This window comes from Barbus barbus (genome assembly GCF_936440315.1).
Source record: "Barbus barbus genome assembly, chromosome: 44".
In the NCBI taxonomy this organism is placed as follows: domain Eukaryota; kingdom Metazoa; phylum Chordata; class Actinopteri; order Cypriniformes; family Cyprinidae; genus Barbus; species Barbus barbus.
Genome location: NC_136722.1, coordinates 160590 through 180686, shown reverse-complemented (window position 1 = coordinate 180686; position 20097 = coordinate 160590). Strand labels below are relative to the sequence as shown.

Here is a 20097-nt window from a genome sequence, read left to right as displayed (position 1 = left end):
GATGCCGTGGCCGAATGCCCGTCTGTATGCTTTCCCCCCCGTTGAAGATTTTGTCACAAGTGCTGCATAAAATCAGAGTGGAGAGAGCGTCAGTGTTATTAATCGCTCCGTACTGGCCGAACAAACCTTAGTTTCCCGATCTGCTGGAAATACTAACGGCTCCCTGTGGCCGATCCCACTCAGGCGGGATCTACTGTCTCAGGCGGACGGCACAAACTTCACGTGTGGAGGGTGTGCGGGAACCGATAAACCGGGGCTCGTTGCCTCGCCGCGTGGTGGACACGATTACGGAGGTGCAAGGCCCTTCTACAAGCCTGTACACCTGTAAATGCAGTGTTTGAGAGATGGTGTGAATCAAATGGTCAAGACCCGGAAAACTGCCCCGTGTCTGACATTCTGGATTTTTTGCAACAACGAATGGACGACGGCATTATGCCCTCCACGCTTAAGGTTTATGTTGCAGCTATATCAGCAGTTCACGCCGCTATCGACGGGCGCTCAGTGGGAAAACACGATCTAGTTATCAGATTTTTGAGAGGTGCGAGAAGACTGAGACCCTCTCGCCCTCCTACAGTTCCATCCTGGGATTTGGCTCTGGTGCTGGAGGCGCTAGCCTTCCTGCCCTTCGAGCCACTTCAGACTGTCGGCTTGAGGGAGCTGTCACTTAAAACCGCGCTGCTGCTCGCCCTTGCTTCGGTCAAGCGCGTGGGGGATTTGCAAGCACTCTCGGTGAATGCGGACTGCATGCAGTTTGGACTGGGTCAAGTCAAGTCACCTTTATTTATATAGCACTTTTAACAATACAGATTGTGTCAAAGCACTTAACCTGTTAACCTTCACCCCCCATTTTGGGCCTCACAGGTGAAAATAACCTACCTAAATTAAAACAGTAACAGTTCCTGACATAGTGTGCTACACAAAAAAATTGGTATCTTTGGAAAGAAGACACTCTAGGCTTTACTATCCATCATCCAGAGTTGATAATGCTCAAAAAGATAAAAAGTTATAGACACTGACGTGCCTTGAAAAATATTTTTCCACACTGAATGTTTTTTTATTTCATATACAAATACATGAAATAAGTCCTGGAGCAATCCAGAAAAGTAATGGATTGAAAGCCACGTGTCTCATGAGTTCATATTTCAAATTTGAAGAAGATACCATGAACAATGAGATTCCTGCAATATTTTTTCTGAAACTATTTATAGTCCCCCCACCCCCCCGTTTGAGGAAAAATAACCACCAAATGGATTGCAGAATTATACAAACTATTTTAGTCATTATACATATTCCTGCATAGTTTTTCAATTATAAAATAATAGACAGAATTTTAGACATCATATAAGTGATTTATTTGAGCACTAAAAAATACAAAAATAATTATTTGAGTAATAAAAAAGGAAAAAAAAAGGAAAAAAATGCTTTGTATATAGTATGTGTAGGAGCCATATTATTGTTTATATTGAATTTATTTAAAACATTCTTTTATTTACTATTTTCTAATTAAGTATTGCTTTGTATGGCTATCTTGTGTTTTTGTGTGTACGAGTCCTCTATAGGAGGTGGGGACTAGGAGGCGCCTTCGGCATATATTGGCGTTATGTCGGAGAGCCAGGTGGAATCGTCGTGAGCGGATAATGTCTTTGACCGCGCTCACAGGAGATGGCGTGCACGCAAGAAAGAGCAGAGCCAAGCCCAGCCATTAAGTTTGTTGTTTATGGACTAAATTGATTTACATTTGTTTTAAGTGTCAAACGCAGAATAAAGAAAGGATGCACTATCAACAATTTTGTGGATGCTTTAGAAAAGAGGAAGCACGCGTCAAAAGCTGTTCAATGGCGTTTCCCATGCGGTAAACTAAAGGAGTTCAGCCGCTACAGTATGTATTCTGAAGTATATATTCTGATTGCCAGACATGAAGTGATATTGGCAGACATGGTCATACAGTCAGTAATCACACGCTGATGTGCGTCCATACAGATGATAATCATACAGATGGGCCATATAATCAATAATAGCTGATCATTGAATCACAATGATAGCCATCATAGAGTCGGTAATAAACACGCTGATGTGCGTCCATACATAATCATGCAGATACGGCCACATTCCCCACACAATTCACACACACACACATATAAAAAATGTAGAAGAAAAAAAATAATTTTTTTTGGGATAAAGCAGATCGCTAAGTTACGCCCCGCTCAGATGACAGCTGCGTCACAGCGTGCGTCACGCTTTCAGGAGAGAGCGCCAAATTCAAATAAACTATATTCCGCTTATCTGAGACTTTTTTTCCGTGGACGGTCTCATTCTGTTTGTAAAACTGTATGCTACAACACCGTGTTGTTGTTTTTTACCACCAAGACGCTGTTTTTGAGCGTAATTTATTCCATAACGGACGTGAACAATAACGCTCCCGAAGAAATGAAATGTAAACAAAGGAATATTCATCCTTATTACAACGTTATTGTTTCGCTGGACTAAAAGTGCTCGCTGGGATGTTGTTCTGTGGACCCTTACCTGTCTAACTAAACTGGGATTTCAGCAGTGGACGCGTTTGTGACTCGTTATTACAATGAATCTGGTACGTACTGCTTTTTTATTCTGCATGTTTTGATGTGTACTGCTTACACAAATGTAGCAAATACATTCCTTATAAGTTTTCCATCGAAAAACAGCGATCTGTCGTCGATGCTTGAGGCTTAGACCTTCAGAATGATATATAGTTTGTCAAGATTAATGATATTATTTCACGTTAAATTCATTCATAAACATTAAACTAGTGGGGAAAATAAACGCTTCAGTGCGCCATCGCTCTGGCAAACGTTAACAGGTTAACAGTATCAAATTGGAGGATAGAGTGTCAGTAATGTATAGAAATAAGATTAAACACTCAATTTTCAGTTAAAGGCATTTCATTATTGAGTTCGGAGATGTCATTGTCTAGCTCAGTTTAGTTTAAATAGTATCTGTGAAATCAAATAGATGATAATCACTAGAAATTACGTGTCCCCAACTGAGCAAGCCAGGCGGACAGTGGCAAAGAATCAAAACTCCCTCTGTGACAGAATGGAGAAAAAAACCTTGGGAGGAACCAGGCTCAGTCGGGGGGCCAGTTCTCCTCTGGCCAGGAGATTATTGTTTATTTATTGTTTACTTATTGTTTTAATTAAAATTTTAAATGTATTATATTTTTATTTTATATTGTTAGGGATATGTCCCTGGGGCTCATCCAGGTGTCCCAGGCTCCGCCGACAATCAGGGCCACAAACATCATCTCCCGGCACCGATCCACCATCTGATCCGGACACAGACTGAGAAACAGAATAAGAAAGAAACAAATATTAGCGTAGATGCTATTCTTCTTACGATGTAACGAGTACATCGTGTGTTACTGCCAGAGTTTTGAGAATGCAGCGGAAGTGGGGGATTATAATGTGATAAGAGTTCACTCAAGTACTGAGGAGCTAAGCCATTCAGGGCTTTATAAGTAGTTAACAAGATTTTAAAATCTATACGATGTTTGATAGGGAGCCAGTGCAGTGTTGACAGAACCGGGCTAATATGGTCATGCTTCCTGGTTCTAGTAAGAACTCTAGCTGCTGCATTTTGGACCAGCTGTAATTTGTTGATCAAGCGTGCAGAACAACCACCCAATAAATCATTACAATAGTCTAACCTTGAGGTCATAAACGCATGAATTAGCATTTCTGCATTTGACGTTGAGAGCATAGGTCTCAAATTAGATATGTATTTGAGATGGAAAAATGCAGTTTTACAGATGCTAGAAACATGGCTTTCAAATGAAAGATTGCTATCAAACAGCACACCTAGGTTCCTAACTGATGAAGAAGAAATGACAGCGCAGCCGTCAAGTGTTAGATAGTGTTCTAAGTTATTACATGTGGGGTTTTTAGGTCCGATAATTAACACCTCTGTTTTTTCAGCCACAAAGAAATATAGAGCTGAGTATCATCAGCATAACAGTGAAAGCTAACACCATGTCTCCTGATAATATCTCCCAAGGGTAACATGTAAAGGGTGAAAAGTAACGTCCCTAGTACTGAGCCTTGATGTACTCCATACTGCACTTGGGATCGATATGATACCTCTTCATTCACTGCTACGTTTTGTTGGCGGTCAGATAAGTACGATTTGAACCATGCTAAGGCACTTCCACTAATGCCAACAAAGTGTTTTGAACAGACTGCAAACTAGTCTGTTCAAAAGAATGTTGTGGTCGATAGTGTCGAACGCAGCGCTAAGATCCAGTAGCACTAATAAAGAGATACAACCACGATCAGATGATAGAAGCAGGTCATTTGTAACTCTAATGAGAGCAGTCTCAGTACTATGATACAGTCTAAATCCTGACTGGAATTAGTCACAGGTACCATTTTTCTCTAAGAAGGAATATATTTGTGAGGATACTACCTTTTCTAGTATCTTTGACAGAAAAGATCAGTCTGTAATTAACTAGATATTTGGGGTCAAGTTGTGGTTTTTTAATGAGAGGCTTAATTACAGACAATTTGAAGGTTTTGGGGACATATCCTAATGACAATGATGAATTAATAATAGCCAAAAGAGGATCTATGACTTCTGGAAGCAGCTCTTTTAGTAGTTTAGATGGAATAGGGTCTAACATACATGTTGTTGGTTTAGATGATTTAACAAGTTTATACAATTCTTCCTCTCCTATAGTAGAGAATGAGTGGAATTGTTCCTCAGGTGATCTATAGTGCATCTGATGCGATTCTGTAGCTGACGGCTGCATGATTACAATTTTATCTCTTATAGTATCGATCTTGGAAGTAAAGTAGTTCATAAAGTCATTGCTGCTGTGCTCTTGGGAAATGCCAACACCTGTTGATGCTTTATTTTTCATTAATTTAGTGACTGTATTGAATAAATACCGGGGGGTTATGTTTGTTTTCTTCTAGAAGAGATGAAAAGTAATCAGATCTAGCAGTTTTTAATGCTTTTCTGTAGGATAGGGTACTTTCCCGCCAAGCTATACGAAATACCTCTAGTTTTGTTTTCCTCCAGCTGGGTGATTGTAACGTCACACTCAAGCTAAGATTGGGCTACGTGCCTAAATCGCTCTTGACACCGTTCAGAGCGCAAATGGTGGCGCTTTCTGCTTGCACTCCAGAGTCGGCGGCTTCTTCGGATGCCGCTCCTAATCAGGTGTTGTGCCCGGTGCAGGCTTTGCAAGTTTACATCGACCGCACGACTCAGTTTCGGCAATCGGAGCAACTATTTGCATGCTTTGGAGGCAGCACTAAGGGGGAGCCTGTCTCCAAACAAGGCTGTCACATTGGGTGGTTGAAGCTATTGCTTTGGCATATTCGAGCCGGGGGAATGGAATGTCCTATTGGTGTCAGAGCCCATTCGATGAGGGCGGTTGCCTCCTCGTGGGTGTGGACTAAGGGCAGTTTGATCAAAGATATTTGTATGACGGCTGGATGGACTTCGCAGAATACCTTCGTCAGATTTTACAATTTGGACGTGTGGTCATTAGCCTCACAGGTCTTGTCGGTGAGAACGACCCATGGTTCTACCTGCAACCACTAACCGTTTGACTGTGATGGTGGTTTCGACTAGGTCGTATAGAGGATCAGGGGCAGAGCCATCGTCATGTTAAGACTGTGGCACCCTGAATGCGGCCGCTCTCTAAGTGTGCATATTGTTATAAGTATTGTGCCCGGCATTGCCGTTCAAATGTTGGTTACACTGTTACATTACATGCTTGTATGTATGCTTTCATTTTTAGCCTTTGTAAGGTGACGGTGCTATATCGCTCTCTCATTAAGAGGCTTGTCATCGGACATGGATTCTGAGTAACCTGATTGGATCCCTAAGCGGGAACCTACATCCAATCCTCTCGAGACATGTCGCAGGGGTGTGTACGATTGGTTGGGGATTATTTTTAGTGTTTTGCTAAGAACTGTTCGTGAGCTCCGCCGAGGCTGAGCCTTTTTACTTCGCTGCTTCCAAGGCGTTGTTCTATACAGTCCCCAAGGCGTTTACCCCATGTCGAGAGACCGCTCTCGAGAGAGAGAACGTCTCCGGTTACTATTGTAACCTCGGTTCCCTGAGAGCCGGGAACGAGACATAGCGTAGGCCGCCGTGTTCGCTGCTCAGGTCTGCTGTGCTGTTAGTTCAGTCGGAAGATTCTGAGTTTATGCCGCCAAAACAGCGTATTATATAGCGGCGGGGCCCTGCCGCTATTAGCCGTCTTGGCTGGCATTGGCCAGTGAGAGTTGCAACTTCACTGGCATTGTGCAATAAGATTTCAGGTAGGTTAGGAAGTAAGGGAGTCCCCCAAGGCGTTTACCCCATGTCTCGTTCCCGTCTCTCAGGGAACTGAGGTTACAATAGTAACCGGAGACGTTTTGTGCGAGAGCAAAGGAAATCCGCGTGTGAGCGGGGAGATTCGCGCTTGCGCATTATATTAATCTACTTTCGCGCTACAAAAATGCGCTCTCGACATTTGGCAGTAAAATAATGCCATAAAAGACTGTATTTTTTCGATCAGGTAGGGTACAAGTGATTTCAAAACATTTCAGCTGGTTTATATATATCGTGTATACTTTTTTTTTATCTTGTATAAGATGCATTTGGTTGAGTTGCGCTGCAGTAAAGCGCTTCAGTACTATACGCAATTTAGCTCTTCAGCGCGAGCAGGACAAACAACAATGCAGAATATTAATAACTGACTGGGACTGTCATATACATAACATTAGAATGAGAACACTATTATAATAAACGCTGTGAATTTTTAGAGTTTTTTTGCCGTGTTTCTGCATGTTGTTGCACGAAGAACGCGTCCACAAAAGGAGTTAATTCAGAGCCGTGCAGACGTTCATGTATTCAGGGCATTCTGTGCAGATAGCCTGTAAGTTGTAATATTAACGTTATGTTGGCCTATTCTATATGAGATAAATGAGTTAATGGGTTAACTCATGAGTTAAATTTATTAAAAACCTGCTATCAGATGCTTCACTCTATTGGTCATCTTTGTGAATTCTTAGGGTTTCGCTGATGTTTAATGTTAACTATCTTTTAATAAAAACATAAAACATTATTTTTTTATCTGCAAGGTGTCCGTTACACATTTTTCCCTGTGTGTTAACGTCAATAATTATGACTGTCCAATGTCTGACTTGACTCTTGGTAATTTATTTTGCCCCGCCCCCAAACACATGATTTGACTATCGGTCAACTATCGGCATGATTCGAAAATTCCAATTCGACTATGAAAATCCTTAGTCGGGGACACCCCTATCACACACACACAAACTCACACACACACACACACACACACACACACACACACAGAGCTTCATCAGCTCTAGAATGTCATTTATCCTCATTTATTTTTTCTGTTAGAAAATTTTCAAACCCAATTTGTTTTTATGTTTAAAAATTTATAATTCTAGCTTATATGAGATGACTGCACACAGAACAGAAGCCGAAAAACAGCTATTATTATTTATGAAAAGCTGTGTTTTGCAGTTTGAGTTTCATAATTTACCACACGCACTGACAATTCCCTGTTTCCACAATGCTTGAAGTTTTATATGCACCTATTTGGCTTATTTTAGACTAATTCGATTTCTCTGTGAGTAGAGCTAAACAATTATCTGTTTCTCTTTACAATTGCACATTTTGTGTGTAGGCGAAAGATTTCGTAATGCAAATTTCAAAAGGAGAAACATCTTCACACAGATTCACTACTGACATCAGAAATCTGAGTGTTTTGACAGTGTCTTGAGTGTGAGCCGCGCTCCACACATCACTACACTACTGACTTCAGGCTACATGCACCTTTCTGACCACAGAATCTTGTGATGTGCCTTTATTGTGTAGTATCTGGCAAAAACACATTTATCTGGAAGCCTGTTTCTGCCACGGTGTAACGTTTCTCTCCTTGAAGGAAGTCCAGGAAGCCAGATATAACAAAAAGGTTCTTTTAATAAGAAACACGAACTCAGAACTAAGGTTACACTTCAACAAACTAAGGTTACAACAATTCCAACAAAGGATGCGTTAGGGTGACTGGACAAAGACAAGAGGGAAACTGAGGACTTAAAAGGGAACCGGAACAAACGAGTGATTGAGATAATTAATGCAAAACAGGTGACAGAGCTAAACGATGATTACCAATTAATTAAACTAGAACCGGAAGAATCAAATAAGGTCAAAAGGGGACTAAACATAAACAGACACGTAACAGTTATCTCCCCCTCCCGGAAGGCGCGTCCCGCGCCATAACAGCAACATCGCGGGAGGGGGGGGGCGGGCACCCTGGAGGCTGGGGCTGAGCCAGGACACGGAGGAGACACGGGAAGCCTCCAGGGCGGGTCAGGTGGCACGGAGCGCCATGGCGGGACTGGAGACTTGGATGGCCATGGCGGGACAGGAGACTCAGGAGGCCATGGCGGGACTGGAGACTCAGGATGCCATGGCGGGACTGGAGACTCGAGAGACCATGGCGGGACTGGAGACTCGGGAGGCCATGGTGGGACTGGAGACTCGGGAGGCCATGGTGGGACTGGAGACTCAGGATGCCATGGCGGGACTGGAGACTCAGGATGCCATGGCGGGACTGGAGACTCGAGAGACCATGGCGGGACTGGAGACTCGGGGAGCCATGGCGGATCAGGAGACTCGGGGAGCCATGGCGAGTCTGGGAGCTTGGACGGCCATGGCGTGACAGGGGACTCCAGAGGCCACGGCCTTATTTCCTCGGGCAGCCAGGACATGTAGAGGGGTCCTGTGGCCTTGGCCTTTGGCCCGGCCACATATGCCGTGACCCTATAGCCCCCCCCCCCCAAACATTTTCTTGGGGAAGTTCCCCTCTGGGGGCCATTGAGGAGGATCGGGCTCTGTGGGGCGCTCTGGAGGAGCGGGCTCTGTGGGGCGCTCTGGAGGAGCGGGCACTTGAGGGCGCTCTGGAGGAGCGAGTACTTGAGGGCGCTCTTGAAGCGCGGTTTCTCTGGGGCTCTCGGAAAGCGCAGATTCTCTGTTCTCTGGGGCGCTCGGAAAGCGCGGATTCTCTGGGGTGCTCGGAAAGCGCGGATTCTCTGGGGCACTCTGGCAGTGCGAACCCGAAGGAGCACTCGGACAGATCGGATTCTCAGGGGCGCTCTGACAGCGCGGATTCCCGGGGGATCGGAATCGGCACTCCTGGCCGTGGCTTAAGAACTGGATTGTCGGGGATCGGGATCGGCACTCCTGGACGTGGGCTGAGAATGGGATTCTCGGGGGTTCTCTGGGTTGAGGACAGAGGCAGTGCTGGGAAGAGTTGGGTGGCTGGAACAGTTGGTAGGGTATGTGGAGGGTCCTGGCGAGAGGTGAGCTGGTGAGGCCGGGTTGTTTTCGAGTGGGGTTGGATGACGATCGTTCTGAACAACTTCTACTTCGAGATTAATGCCATTTACCTGGAGGACATGATTAATCAGCTCGATCAGGGAAAATCTGGACGTGGGAAGATCGCTGCTGATGACATCAACATCCAACCCAAACCGAAAAAAGACCCCAAGCAAGGCGTCAACCCAGCTCAGCTGGTTGGCAAGCTCTAGGAACTCCTCCACATACCTCACCAATTCCCGACCGTCCTGCCGCAGGCACCAAAGCCTATCCTCAGCCATTGTCATGTTTTTCGGTCCAGTCATCTGTAACGTTTCTCTCCTTGAAGGAAGTCCAGGAAGCCAGATACAACAACAAGGTTCTTTTAATAAGAAACACGAACTCAGAACTAAGGTTACACTTCAACAAACTAAGGTTACAACAATTCCAACAAAGGATGCGTTAGGGTGACTGGACAAAGACAAGAGGGAAACTGAGTACTTAAAAGGGAACCGGAACAAACGAGTGAACGAGATAATTAATGCAAAACAGGTGACAGAACTAAACGATGATTACCAATTAACTAAACCAAAACAGGAAGAACCAAATAAGGTCAAAAGGGGACTAAACAGAAACAGACACGTAACACACGGAACACAAAAATAATTATTTTTCCTCAGTTCTGTTCAGATTTGTAGTGTTTAGTGTTACATTGCACTTGAGTCAGCACAGACACACAGAAGAGCACAAACACTCATCCATCCATCAGTCTGTGTGTGTGTCTGTGTTTAAATCAAGTCAAGTCACCATTATTTATATAGTGCTTTTTACAATGACTGTGTCAAAGCAGCTTTACAGTATTAAACAGGGAAATAGTGTGTCGAAATAGTATGCTGTTCTCCTCTGGCCAGATGAAACCAGTAGTTTAATTCTAGGCTGCAGCACAGTCAGGTTGAGCAGAGGACTCCTCTGGTTCCCGTGGTCTTGTCCCGATGGCCGTCTAGGAGACGAGGTCTTCACTGGGGCTCATCTAGGTGTCCTGGTCTCCGCTGACATTCAGGGCTGTAGAGGTCATCTCTAGGTGCTGATCCACCATCTGATCTGGATACGGACTGGATCGGGTGGCTACGGTGAACAAGAACAAAAGAGACTTATATTAGCATAGATGCCATTCTTCTTACGATGTAACAAGTACATCGGGTGTTATGGGAAGTGTTCCCGGTTCTGGTTAACCTAATTAATGCAGCCTAACAATCCTTTAACAGATTTGAATAATAGAAATGTATTAGTGTGTTATGTGTAAGCCAGGATGGGTCTTTAATCTAGATTTAAACTGACAGAGGGTGTCTGCCTCCCGAACAGTGTTAAGTAGATTTTTCCAGAGTTTGGGTGCTAAATAGGAAAAGGATCTGCCGCCCGCAGTTGATTTTGATATTCTAGGTATTATCAAACGACCAGAGTTTTGAGAACGCAGCAGACGTGGAGGACTATAATGTGATAAGAGATTGCTCAAGTACTGAGGAGCTAAGCCATTCAGGGCTTTATAAGTAGTTAACAAGATTTTAAAATGTATACGATGTTTAATAGGGAGCCAGTCCAGTGTTGACAGAACCGGGCTAATAAGAAATTACTAGTCATCTAGTTTTTTACAGAATATCAAGTATGCATTCCGTTAGTTTTGCAAAATGGTATGTTTCGTCGGGCTGCAAAGAAATATAGATCTGAGTATCATCAGCACAACACTGAAAGCTAAGTTTCCTAATAATATCTCCCAAGGGTAACACGATCAGATGATAAGAGCAGGTCATTTTTAACTCTAACTGTGTGTGTGTGTGTGTGTGTGTGTGTGTGAGTGTTTGTGAGAGAGAGAGTGTGTGTGTGTGTGTGTGTGTTTGTGAGAGAGAGAGAGAGAGAGAGAGAGAGAGCAAAATCCTGAACGAGATGCTGAAACACACAGAGCAAAGCTTCAAACTGGCCATGCTAAAACTCTTCAATGATGTTCTGTGTGTCGGGTTCTTCCCTGAGATCTGGAACAAGGGCCTCATCAGCCCCATTCACAAGAACGGAGATAAACTAGACCCCAACAACTACCGAGGCATCTGTGTGAACAGTAACCTGGGGAAGGTGTTCTGTAGCATCTTAAACACCAGACTGTTACACTTCCTTATGAAGCACAATGCCTTGAGTAAATGCCAAACTGGCTTTCTTACAAAATGTGGCACATCCGATCACATTTTTACATTACAAACACTAATTGACAAATATGTACATCAAAACAAAGGAAAATTTTTTGCTTGTTTCGTTGATTTCAAGAAAGCATTCGATTCAATCTGGCATGAAGGACTATACCTAAAACTTATCGACAGTGGAATAGGGGGTAAATTCTATGATTTGATCAAATCAATGTACACAGCCAGCCATTGTGCGGTTAAAATTGGGAACCAAAGAACCGAATTCTTCCCCCAGGGGCGTGGAGTGAGACAGGGATGCAGTTTAAGCCCCACCCTCTTCAACATCTACATCAACCAATTGGCCAACACATTAGAACACGCCCCCTTTCAAGGTCTCACTCTACACGACACAGAGATAAAGTGTCTTCTCTACGCAGATGACCTGGTCCTCCTGTCGCCCACTGAAGAGGGGCTTCAGGACAGCCTGAATCTGCTGGAGGATTACTGTCAGACCTGGGCCCTGACGGTCAACCTCCAAAAAACTAGAGTAATGATGTTCCAGAAACGCTCCAGATCTCAGGGACCACACACACAGAGATCAGCCAGCCTCAGGACACACACACACTCACACACACAGAGATCAGCCAGCCTCAGGACACACACACACTCACACACACACAGAGATCAGCCAGCCTCAGGACACACACACACTCACACACACAGAGATCAGCCAGCCTCAGGACACACACACACTCACACACACACAGAGATCAGCCAGCCTCAGGACACACACACACTCACACACACAGAGATCAGCCAGCCTCAGGACTCACACACTCACACACACACACACACAGAGATCAGCCAGCCTCAGCACACTCACACACATTCGGCCCACACACATTATAAACACAGAAAAAGACAAGTACATCACCCATTGGACAAACACCATTAAAAACCAGCACAAACTGGAATGTTATTCGGCCCTAAATCGAAAATACACTGTTGCGATCTACCTGAGCGCCGTGAGTGATGTGAGACTCAGGAAAACACTGACGATGTACAGACTCAGTGAACACAGTCTGGCCGTAGAGACGGGCCGCAGACAGACCTGGCTCTCTCGTGAGGACAGACTCTGCTCGCACTGCATCCTGGGAGTGACGGAGACGGAGCTGCACTTCCTCACAGAATGCACAAAATATAAAGCTATCAGAGACCAATACTACCCCAAAATTAATACAATATTCCCCCAATTTAGCACATATAATCCAACCCAAAAACTCGGTTTCATTCTTGGCGAAGAAGCCAAATGTTGTAATATAGCTGCAAGATTTGTAGCATCTTGTCATCTCCTGAGAGACAGCCAGAGAGAAACAAACAGCCAATAAACACACACTCACTCACAGCACAAACACACACACATTACAGCTACACACATCTATATCATCTATACAATGTTCAGTTTTCTAAGTTCAGTTGTTACATGATGTCTGTAGTATAATTTTTTATTTATTATTATAATTCATTATTTATTTTATTAACAGTTAGCATTGTTTTGCTATATCTAGCCATGTGTTTATGCAATAATGCTTTTATTTAGTTTCATTATTACTATTATTTTCTATAAGCTTTACTAAATTTTCTATGTTGTTTTAATGCTTTGGCAATACAGAATGTATGTTTTTGTCATGCCAATAAAGCTTTCTGAATTGAATTGAATTGAGAGAGAGAGTGTGTGTGTGTGTGTGTGTGTGTGTGTGGCCGCATATGCTCTGGGTGTCTGTAAATGTTGAGTCGACACACAGACTGTTCATCTGATGGCCTGAATAAACGGGTCTTTGAGGATTACAGCTCTTGCAGCTGCTGTCTACAGGCCACAAACACACATCAATCACTATCAATATATATATATATATATGTTTATATATAACTAATTGTATTAGTAGACTTAGGTAGGGTAGGTAGAATGTTCATACTTGCAAAGAATCCTATATTCAGTTTGTCTGTTCAGGAACCATCAAAATAAAGTGTTCGCATACAATATATTCAGCAGACACACTACTAATACTCTCATGACTGCTAGTTGACATGTAGTTGCAGAGTAACTTATCAACAGCTGTCTAAAGGGTGCCATCAAAATAATCAAACTGATATTATATATATGTAAAAAAAAAAAAATCAAGTAATTCAAAGCAAATGTGTCATATTACACATTCATCTCATCTAATATCTGATCTGATGACTGTTTGAGAAAAAAATGTTATTGTTATTACTTAAAAAGTGGTCTTTGTCTGCTTTAAGTAAAGTAACATAAGTAATGTGGCAAGATATGAGACTTATAATACATTATAACTATGAGAAATATAATCCATTGTAATTTAAGATGATGGATCGTGTTCATTGTGTGTTATAAATCATCATACTCTTAAAAGCTATAACCACAAATAAGTAACTATTATAATACATTAAAACTGTTCTTATGAATATTCATGAGATTATACAACATATTATAAAGTTATTTATAATGCATTATGCATTCATTATAATCCCTTAAGAATACCTTTATAATGTAATAAATACGGGCTTCATAGAAAGTGTTGCCCAATCCGCTTCACCTCACCCTGTGTGTTTTGTAAGAGCTGGTGACTCAGACGCTGGACTGGAATAGAAATATCAGTGACTCAGAAACTCCTTACTTTCAGAATGATGGATTCTCTTCTTATCACTTATTGGATTCTCCTGCTTTGTGCAGATAATCATGGCAATGTTTCCTCTGTTTTCCTGTTTCTGAGGATAAAGATGATGTGCTGATTCAGTCTGGCAGGAAACACACTAATCAACATGACTAATTGAAACACAGATGCTGGAGGCTCTGAACACACCCAGAGAATCCAGCTGCTTCCCCAGCACTTCTGCTTTTACTAACAGTCTTCAGTTTTAAGTCACTTTAGTTAGAAATTGTCTTAAATATTTTATTTCCATACACCTACAAAGGGATAGTTTGCAAACCTACCTGAGACATAAAATAAGAAAGATAGACGGACGGACGGACAGATAGATTTAATATTACTTTAAAGCAAAGTTCCTTAACATTAGTTAATGCATGCATTGCTTAATTAGGTATCATGGACAATGAAACTTTGAACAATGAAATATTTATCAAACAAAATAGCATTAGTCAATGTATTATGCATGATTATGAATTAAAAATAAACAATAATCTGTTTATAAATTAACAGAAATCTAGATTTATTATTATTATTATTGAACTGAACCTTATTATAAAGTGTTGCTCCACCTATAATCAATGTCCAGCGATGGGGTGCTATAGCTTAAGAAAATTCTTAAAATTATGCAACATTTTGATTTGATTCATTATGATTGTCTTGTTGGTGTCTGTCAAGGTCTCTCTCTCTCTCTCTGTTTTTCTTTCCCACACATCAGCAGTATTTGTTGTTGCTCCAGCGAATGGAAAACAGGTGCTTTTCCTCTGAATGTGTTGCACAAGAGTCTTTGCAGCCACGCCTGTGTTAATCAGGACTTCGGTTCGTTAGAGTGCTGAGAAAACACTGACCTCAGCACAGAGGTCAAAGGTCAAGAGCTGACGCTGACCTTTCATGAGCAGATCAGAACATGTGGAGGACAGGCTGATGTGTGATTCTGAATTTGAGCAGAGCTGAACTGATGTGTGTGTGTGCGCGTGTGCATGTTTATGTGGACACAAATGTGTATAATGACATGGGTATGACAGAGGTATTACAATATGAAGGTGGTTTATGAGGACACTGCCTATGTCCCCGTAATTCAAAAGGCTTAAAAAACATACTAAATGGTGTTTTTTTGAAAATCTAAAAATGCACAAAGTCTCCTGTGAGGACTAAGTTTAGGTGTAGGGTTGGTGTAGGGCAATAGCACACACAGTTTGTTCAGTATAAAAACCATTACACCTATGGAGAGTCCCCATAAACCACAAAAACCAACGTGTGTGTGTGTGTGTGTGTGTGTGTGTGTGTGTGTGTATCAGTGATTTAGAGCAGCAGTGGTTGAGTTTTACACATTCATCTGATAATCAGTTTCAGGCCATTTATGACTGAAGAGTGAACGTTTACAGAAATCTGTGTGTGTGTGTCTGTGTGTGTGTGTGTGTCTGTGTGTGTGTGTGTGTGTGTGTGTGTGTGTGCAGGGCTCGATCCAGCAGCTGCTGCTGACTCCGGATCCCAGCGCTCCGAATGAACAGTGTGAGGAGGACGATCCTTACGTGAGTGTCAACAGATCCATCTGCAGATTCACTTATACAACATACACACACACATACTGACACACACACACACACACACACACACACACACAAGAGATACACATCACTTTACATCCATAGCTCAAATATAATATATGAATGTGGCACAAAATCAGAAGCTCCCAAAAAGAACATTTTTGATCATCAACCTCAGAAAGTCATGTTAAATATATGCATATTTATTTATGTAAAAATATTTTAAGCATAATTTATTTCAGATATGCAAATTCAAGAGAGGAACCAGACATTTGATTTTTAAAGCTGCTAGTGTTCATGAAGTAACAGAAGAGTTTGTGCCACTGATGCTTCAGAACATTATCCAACCCGTTACTGATGTGAAATCAGCTCACGATCTCGGCTGTGTGAAGAAGTGAGTCCTCGGTCTGATAGAGACTCACTGCAGCGTTACAGTAGAGTAGAGTACAGTAGAGTACAGTAGAGTAGAGTACAGTACAGTAGAGTAGAGTACAGTAGAGTACAGTACAGTACAGTAGAGTACAGTAGAGTAGAGTACAGTAGAGTACAGTAGAGTAGAGTACAGTACAGTAGAGTAGAGTACAGTAGAGTACAGTAGAGTACAGTACAGTACAGTAGAGTACAGTAGAGTAGAGTACAGTAGAGTACAGTAGAGTACAGTAGAGTAGAGTACAGTACAGTACAGTAGAGTAGAGTACAGTACAGTAGAGTAGAGTACAGTACAGTAGAGTACAGTAGAGTAGAGTACAGTACAGTACAGTACAGTAGAGTAGAGTACAGTACAGTAGAGTAGAGTACAGTAGAGTAACAGCGTCATCTAGTGGCTGCAGTGCATCATTACAGCTCAGTGGTTTGCTGTAAAGCTGCTGTTTCATTCAGGGATTTAGTTTCAAATGCTTTACATAGTACTTGTGTTGTGAAATGAGTTTTATTTGTACGTTTTATGTATTGTTGATGTTATTTTAACGCTGCTGTTTATGGTATTGTTTTAGTTTTAAGGCATTTGTTGGTCTGTTCTTATGGTTTTGACTGTGCGGTCTAAATGAGAGTGAGTTGAGTTTAATATTGTGTGTCTCCAGACCACACACCCACACACACACACACACACACACACACACACACAGTCGGTCCCTAATGAACAGGGAGTAAACACTGAGTGTGTGATTCCAGGCGTCCGGATACAGCAGCGGTGATGACATCTACGATGATACAGAGACTCCGGACGAGGTCAAGAAAGTGGTGGAGGAGAGAGAATATGTGATGGTGAGAGACTCATGCCAGTGCATCAGACTGTGTGTCCATGCACACACACACACACACTTAAGATACAGTGTGTCATTGAGAGTCGTTCATCTCTCACTCGACTCGACGGGTCACGAGGAGGAATCATCTCCTGATCACAGCTGATTATATTCTGTGTCCTATTTCTCAATGTTATTCTGAAACTGAAGTCGTTTTTCTTTATCATCTATGCCTATAGTCTTTATAATAACACTCACAGCGAGGGATATTGACTGTGTTGAAATGCATTCACTAAACACTTTAAGGCTAACAGTAGCTCCTGATGTGCCGATTTAGGAGAAACTCTTAATAATAATGGGCGCCTCAGAGGATTTTACAAAGCACTAAAACCAGCTCTTAAATCTGTGAACAGTTAGGGCTGGTCAAGAAGACTTGTAATGCACTAAAGAATCACAAACCATCCACACTGGTGCTGGAGGAGATCCCCCTCACAATGTAAAGCTTTGAGTACCCAGAAAAGTGCTATAAAAATGTAAGAAATTATTATTATTATTATCCACCTCAGAATATAAACATTTTATAATCATTTCTTGATATGTGATGATTTATGTCCTTCTATTCATGTACAAGTTGGGCAAGAAGTGACAGTTGTTCTTGTGTCCAGTTTGGTTTTCTTCTGCGTTTGCACAATATCACTATCAGCCACGAATATTCTACTCTGTTAATTAAAAAGCTGATTATATCCATATCCACTAATTGCTTACAAGGCGCAGACATGTAAGAGGCTGACGATGAACAAAATTACATTTTTATTTTAATAACTTGATTTGAATATGGCCACATGATGCCTCATTCTACAATATTTCTGTGATGAACTGACTGACAGAGGCCCCTCCCCTTCCCTCTCAGCCAATCACTGTGCACATAGTTACTAAGCTTGATTACATCATCCATAGCAACGAGGTCTTTCTCTCCATTCATTAGTGAAAGTGTGTCTCAGCAGCTCTGTGAACAGGTTTGAAGAGGAAACTCTTACCGAAGAGCCTCCACTGCTGTTTAGTGCTGAGATGATCATGTGAGAGCGGCTCTGTCCAGCAGAGGGAGACAAACACACATTTATTAGTTTATATCACAGCTCAACAAAACCACTGGGCTGACTGGCATTATAATTCACCAGAGCATTTTACTGGGCCATATACACGTCCAGACAAAAGTGTTTGAACAGTAAGATTCTTAATGTTTTTTAAAGAAGTCTCTTCTGCTCACCAAGCCTGCATTTATTTGATCCAAAATTCAGCAAAAGCAGTAATATTGTGAAGGTTTTTACTATTTAAAATAACTGTTTCCATTTGAATGTGTTAAACTGTAATGTATTTCTGTGATCTGCAGCTGTATTTTCAGCATCATTACTCCAGTCTTCAGTGTCACATGATCTTCAGAAATCATAATAATATACTGATTTACTGATCAACAAACATTTCTGATTATTATCAATGTTGAAAACAGTAAAAAAAAAAATTATGAATAGAAATTTCAGAAGAACAGCATTTATCTGAAATAGAAATCTTTTGTAACAATATAAATGTCTTTAAATTGATGTGAAAAAGTGATGATAAAGCATCCCTGATAAAAAAAAAAAAGTTATAACCCCCCCCCTCCAAAAAATAAAATAAAAAAATGATACTGACTCCAGGCTTTTGAATGGTGTAGTGTATAATGTTTCAAAAGCTTTTTATTTCAGATAAATGCTGATCGTTGGATCTTTCAGTTCATCAAAGAATCCGGAAAAAAAAATGTGCTCAACTGTGTTCAACATTGATAATAATCAGAAATGTTTGTTGATCAGTAAATCAGTATATTATTATGATTTCTGAAGATCATGTGACACTGAAGACTGGAGTAATGATGCTGGAAATACAGCTGCAGATCACAGAAATACATTACACTTTAACACATATTCACATAGAAAACAGCTGTTTGAAATAGGAAAAACATTTCAACATTTTACTGTTTTTGCTGTACTTTTGATCAAATAAATGCAGGCTTGGTGAGCAGAAGAGACTTATTTAAAAAACATTAAACATCTTACTGTTCAAACACTTTTGACTGGTAGTATATATGGTTAATTTTTTTTTTTTTATTAATTTTCTCTTTTCTTTTTATTTATCTATAATATAAATTATACATGCTAATATTTATCTAAATAAAGACCTAAAAAGCCCAAAAGCCATGAAGTCTTGATCTGCCAGGATCAGAGTGTGTGTGATGGATCAGTGATGCTCAGGCTTTATTCTCTGTATTTTCTTCGGTTGTTTGGTGTTTAGCCGGAGGATGTGGAGTCCGGTCCGATGAGAGCGCCACCTACTGAATCTCCCTCCTTCAGCACTGAGACAGATGATGAGGACCTGGAGGAAGGCTCTGGAGAGGACATCATCATCATCAGCGGTCCGAAAGGTGAACTTCTCTCTCATTTCAGCAGTCGTCTGATATTTCCCTGAGCCCAGAGTTCACACAACAAGCTTTCATCTGATTTGTTTATGCAGATTTTTCATATGCATCATGCTATCTGTTTGTGTTTCTTTGTCACTGCAGAGCCGATCAGATCAGAAGGAGCTTCTCAGGACAGAAATGTGAGTGGGTCTCTCTCACAGATTGAGTTTTCTTCTTTCACGCTTTCTCTCGTGATGATTACAGCTGACTGTATTTGCTGCTTGTGTTTTTCTCAGGTCATTACCATGCAGAAGGGAGAGAAAGGAGAGCAAGGGCCCTCGGGCCCTCCAGGACCTGCTGCTCCACACATACCAGGAGAACCAGGGCCCCGGGGCCCGCAAGGACCGCCTGGAGAACCAGGACGAGACGGCCGGCCTGTGAGTAAACCAGAACAGCATCTTCAACAATCGCTGTCAAATCATCACTTTTGTCTTGTTTTTACAGTTACCTGAAAAGCAACATTATTTATTACATACACTATTGTTCAAAAGGGGTCAGTAAGATTTTTCAATATTTTTGAAAGAAAAATTCTGAAAAAAATATAGTAAAAATAGTACTATT

General features: G+C 41.7%; 1 protein-coding gene across 1 annotated transcript in view; it reads left to right on the top strand.

Moving 5' to 3' along the window:
- Positions 1–20097, top strand: part of LOC306862958 (uncharacterized protein) — a 110128-nt gene that overhangs the window by 33389 nt on the left and 56642 nt on the right. Inside the window, exons 4-8 of the mRNA XM_079406073.1 lie at positions 15715–15789; positions 16975–17067; positions 19371–19500; positions 19639–19676; positions 19773–19913. Coding sequence (XP_079262199.1) covers positions 15715–15789; positions 16975–17067; positions 19371–19500; positions 19639–19676; positions 19773–19913 — 477 coding nt within the window. The remainder of the gene's footprint in view (positions 1–15714; positions 15790–16974; positions 17068–19370; positions 19501–19638; positions 19677–19772; positions 19914–20097) is intronic.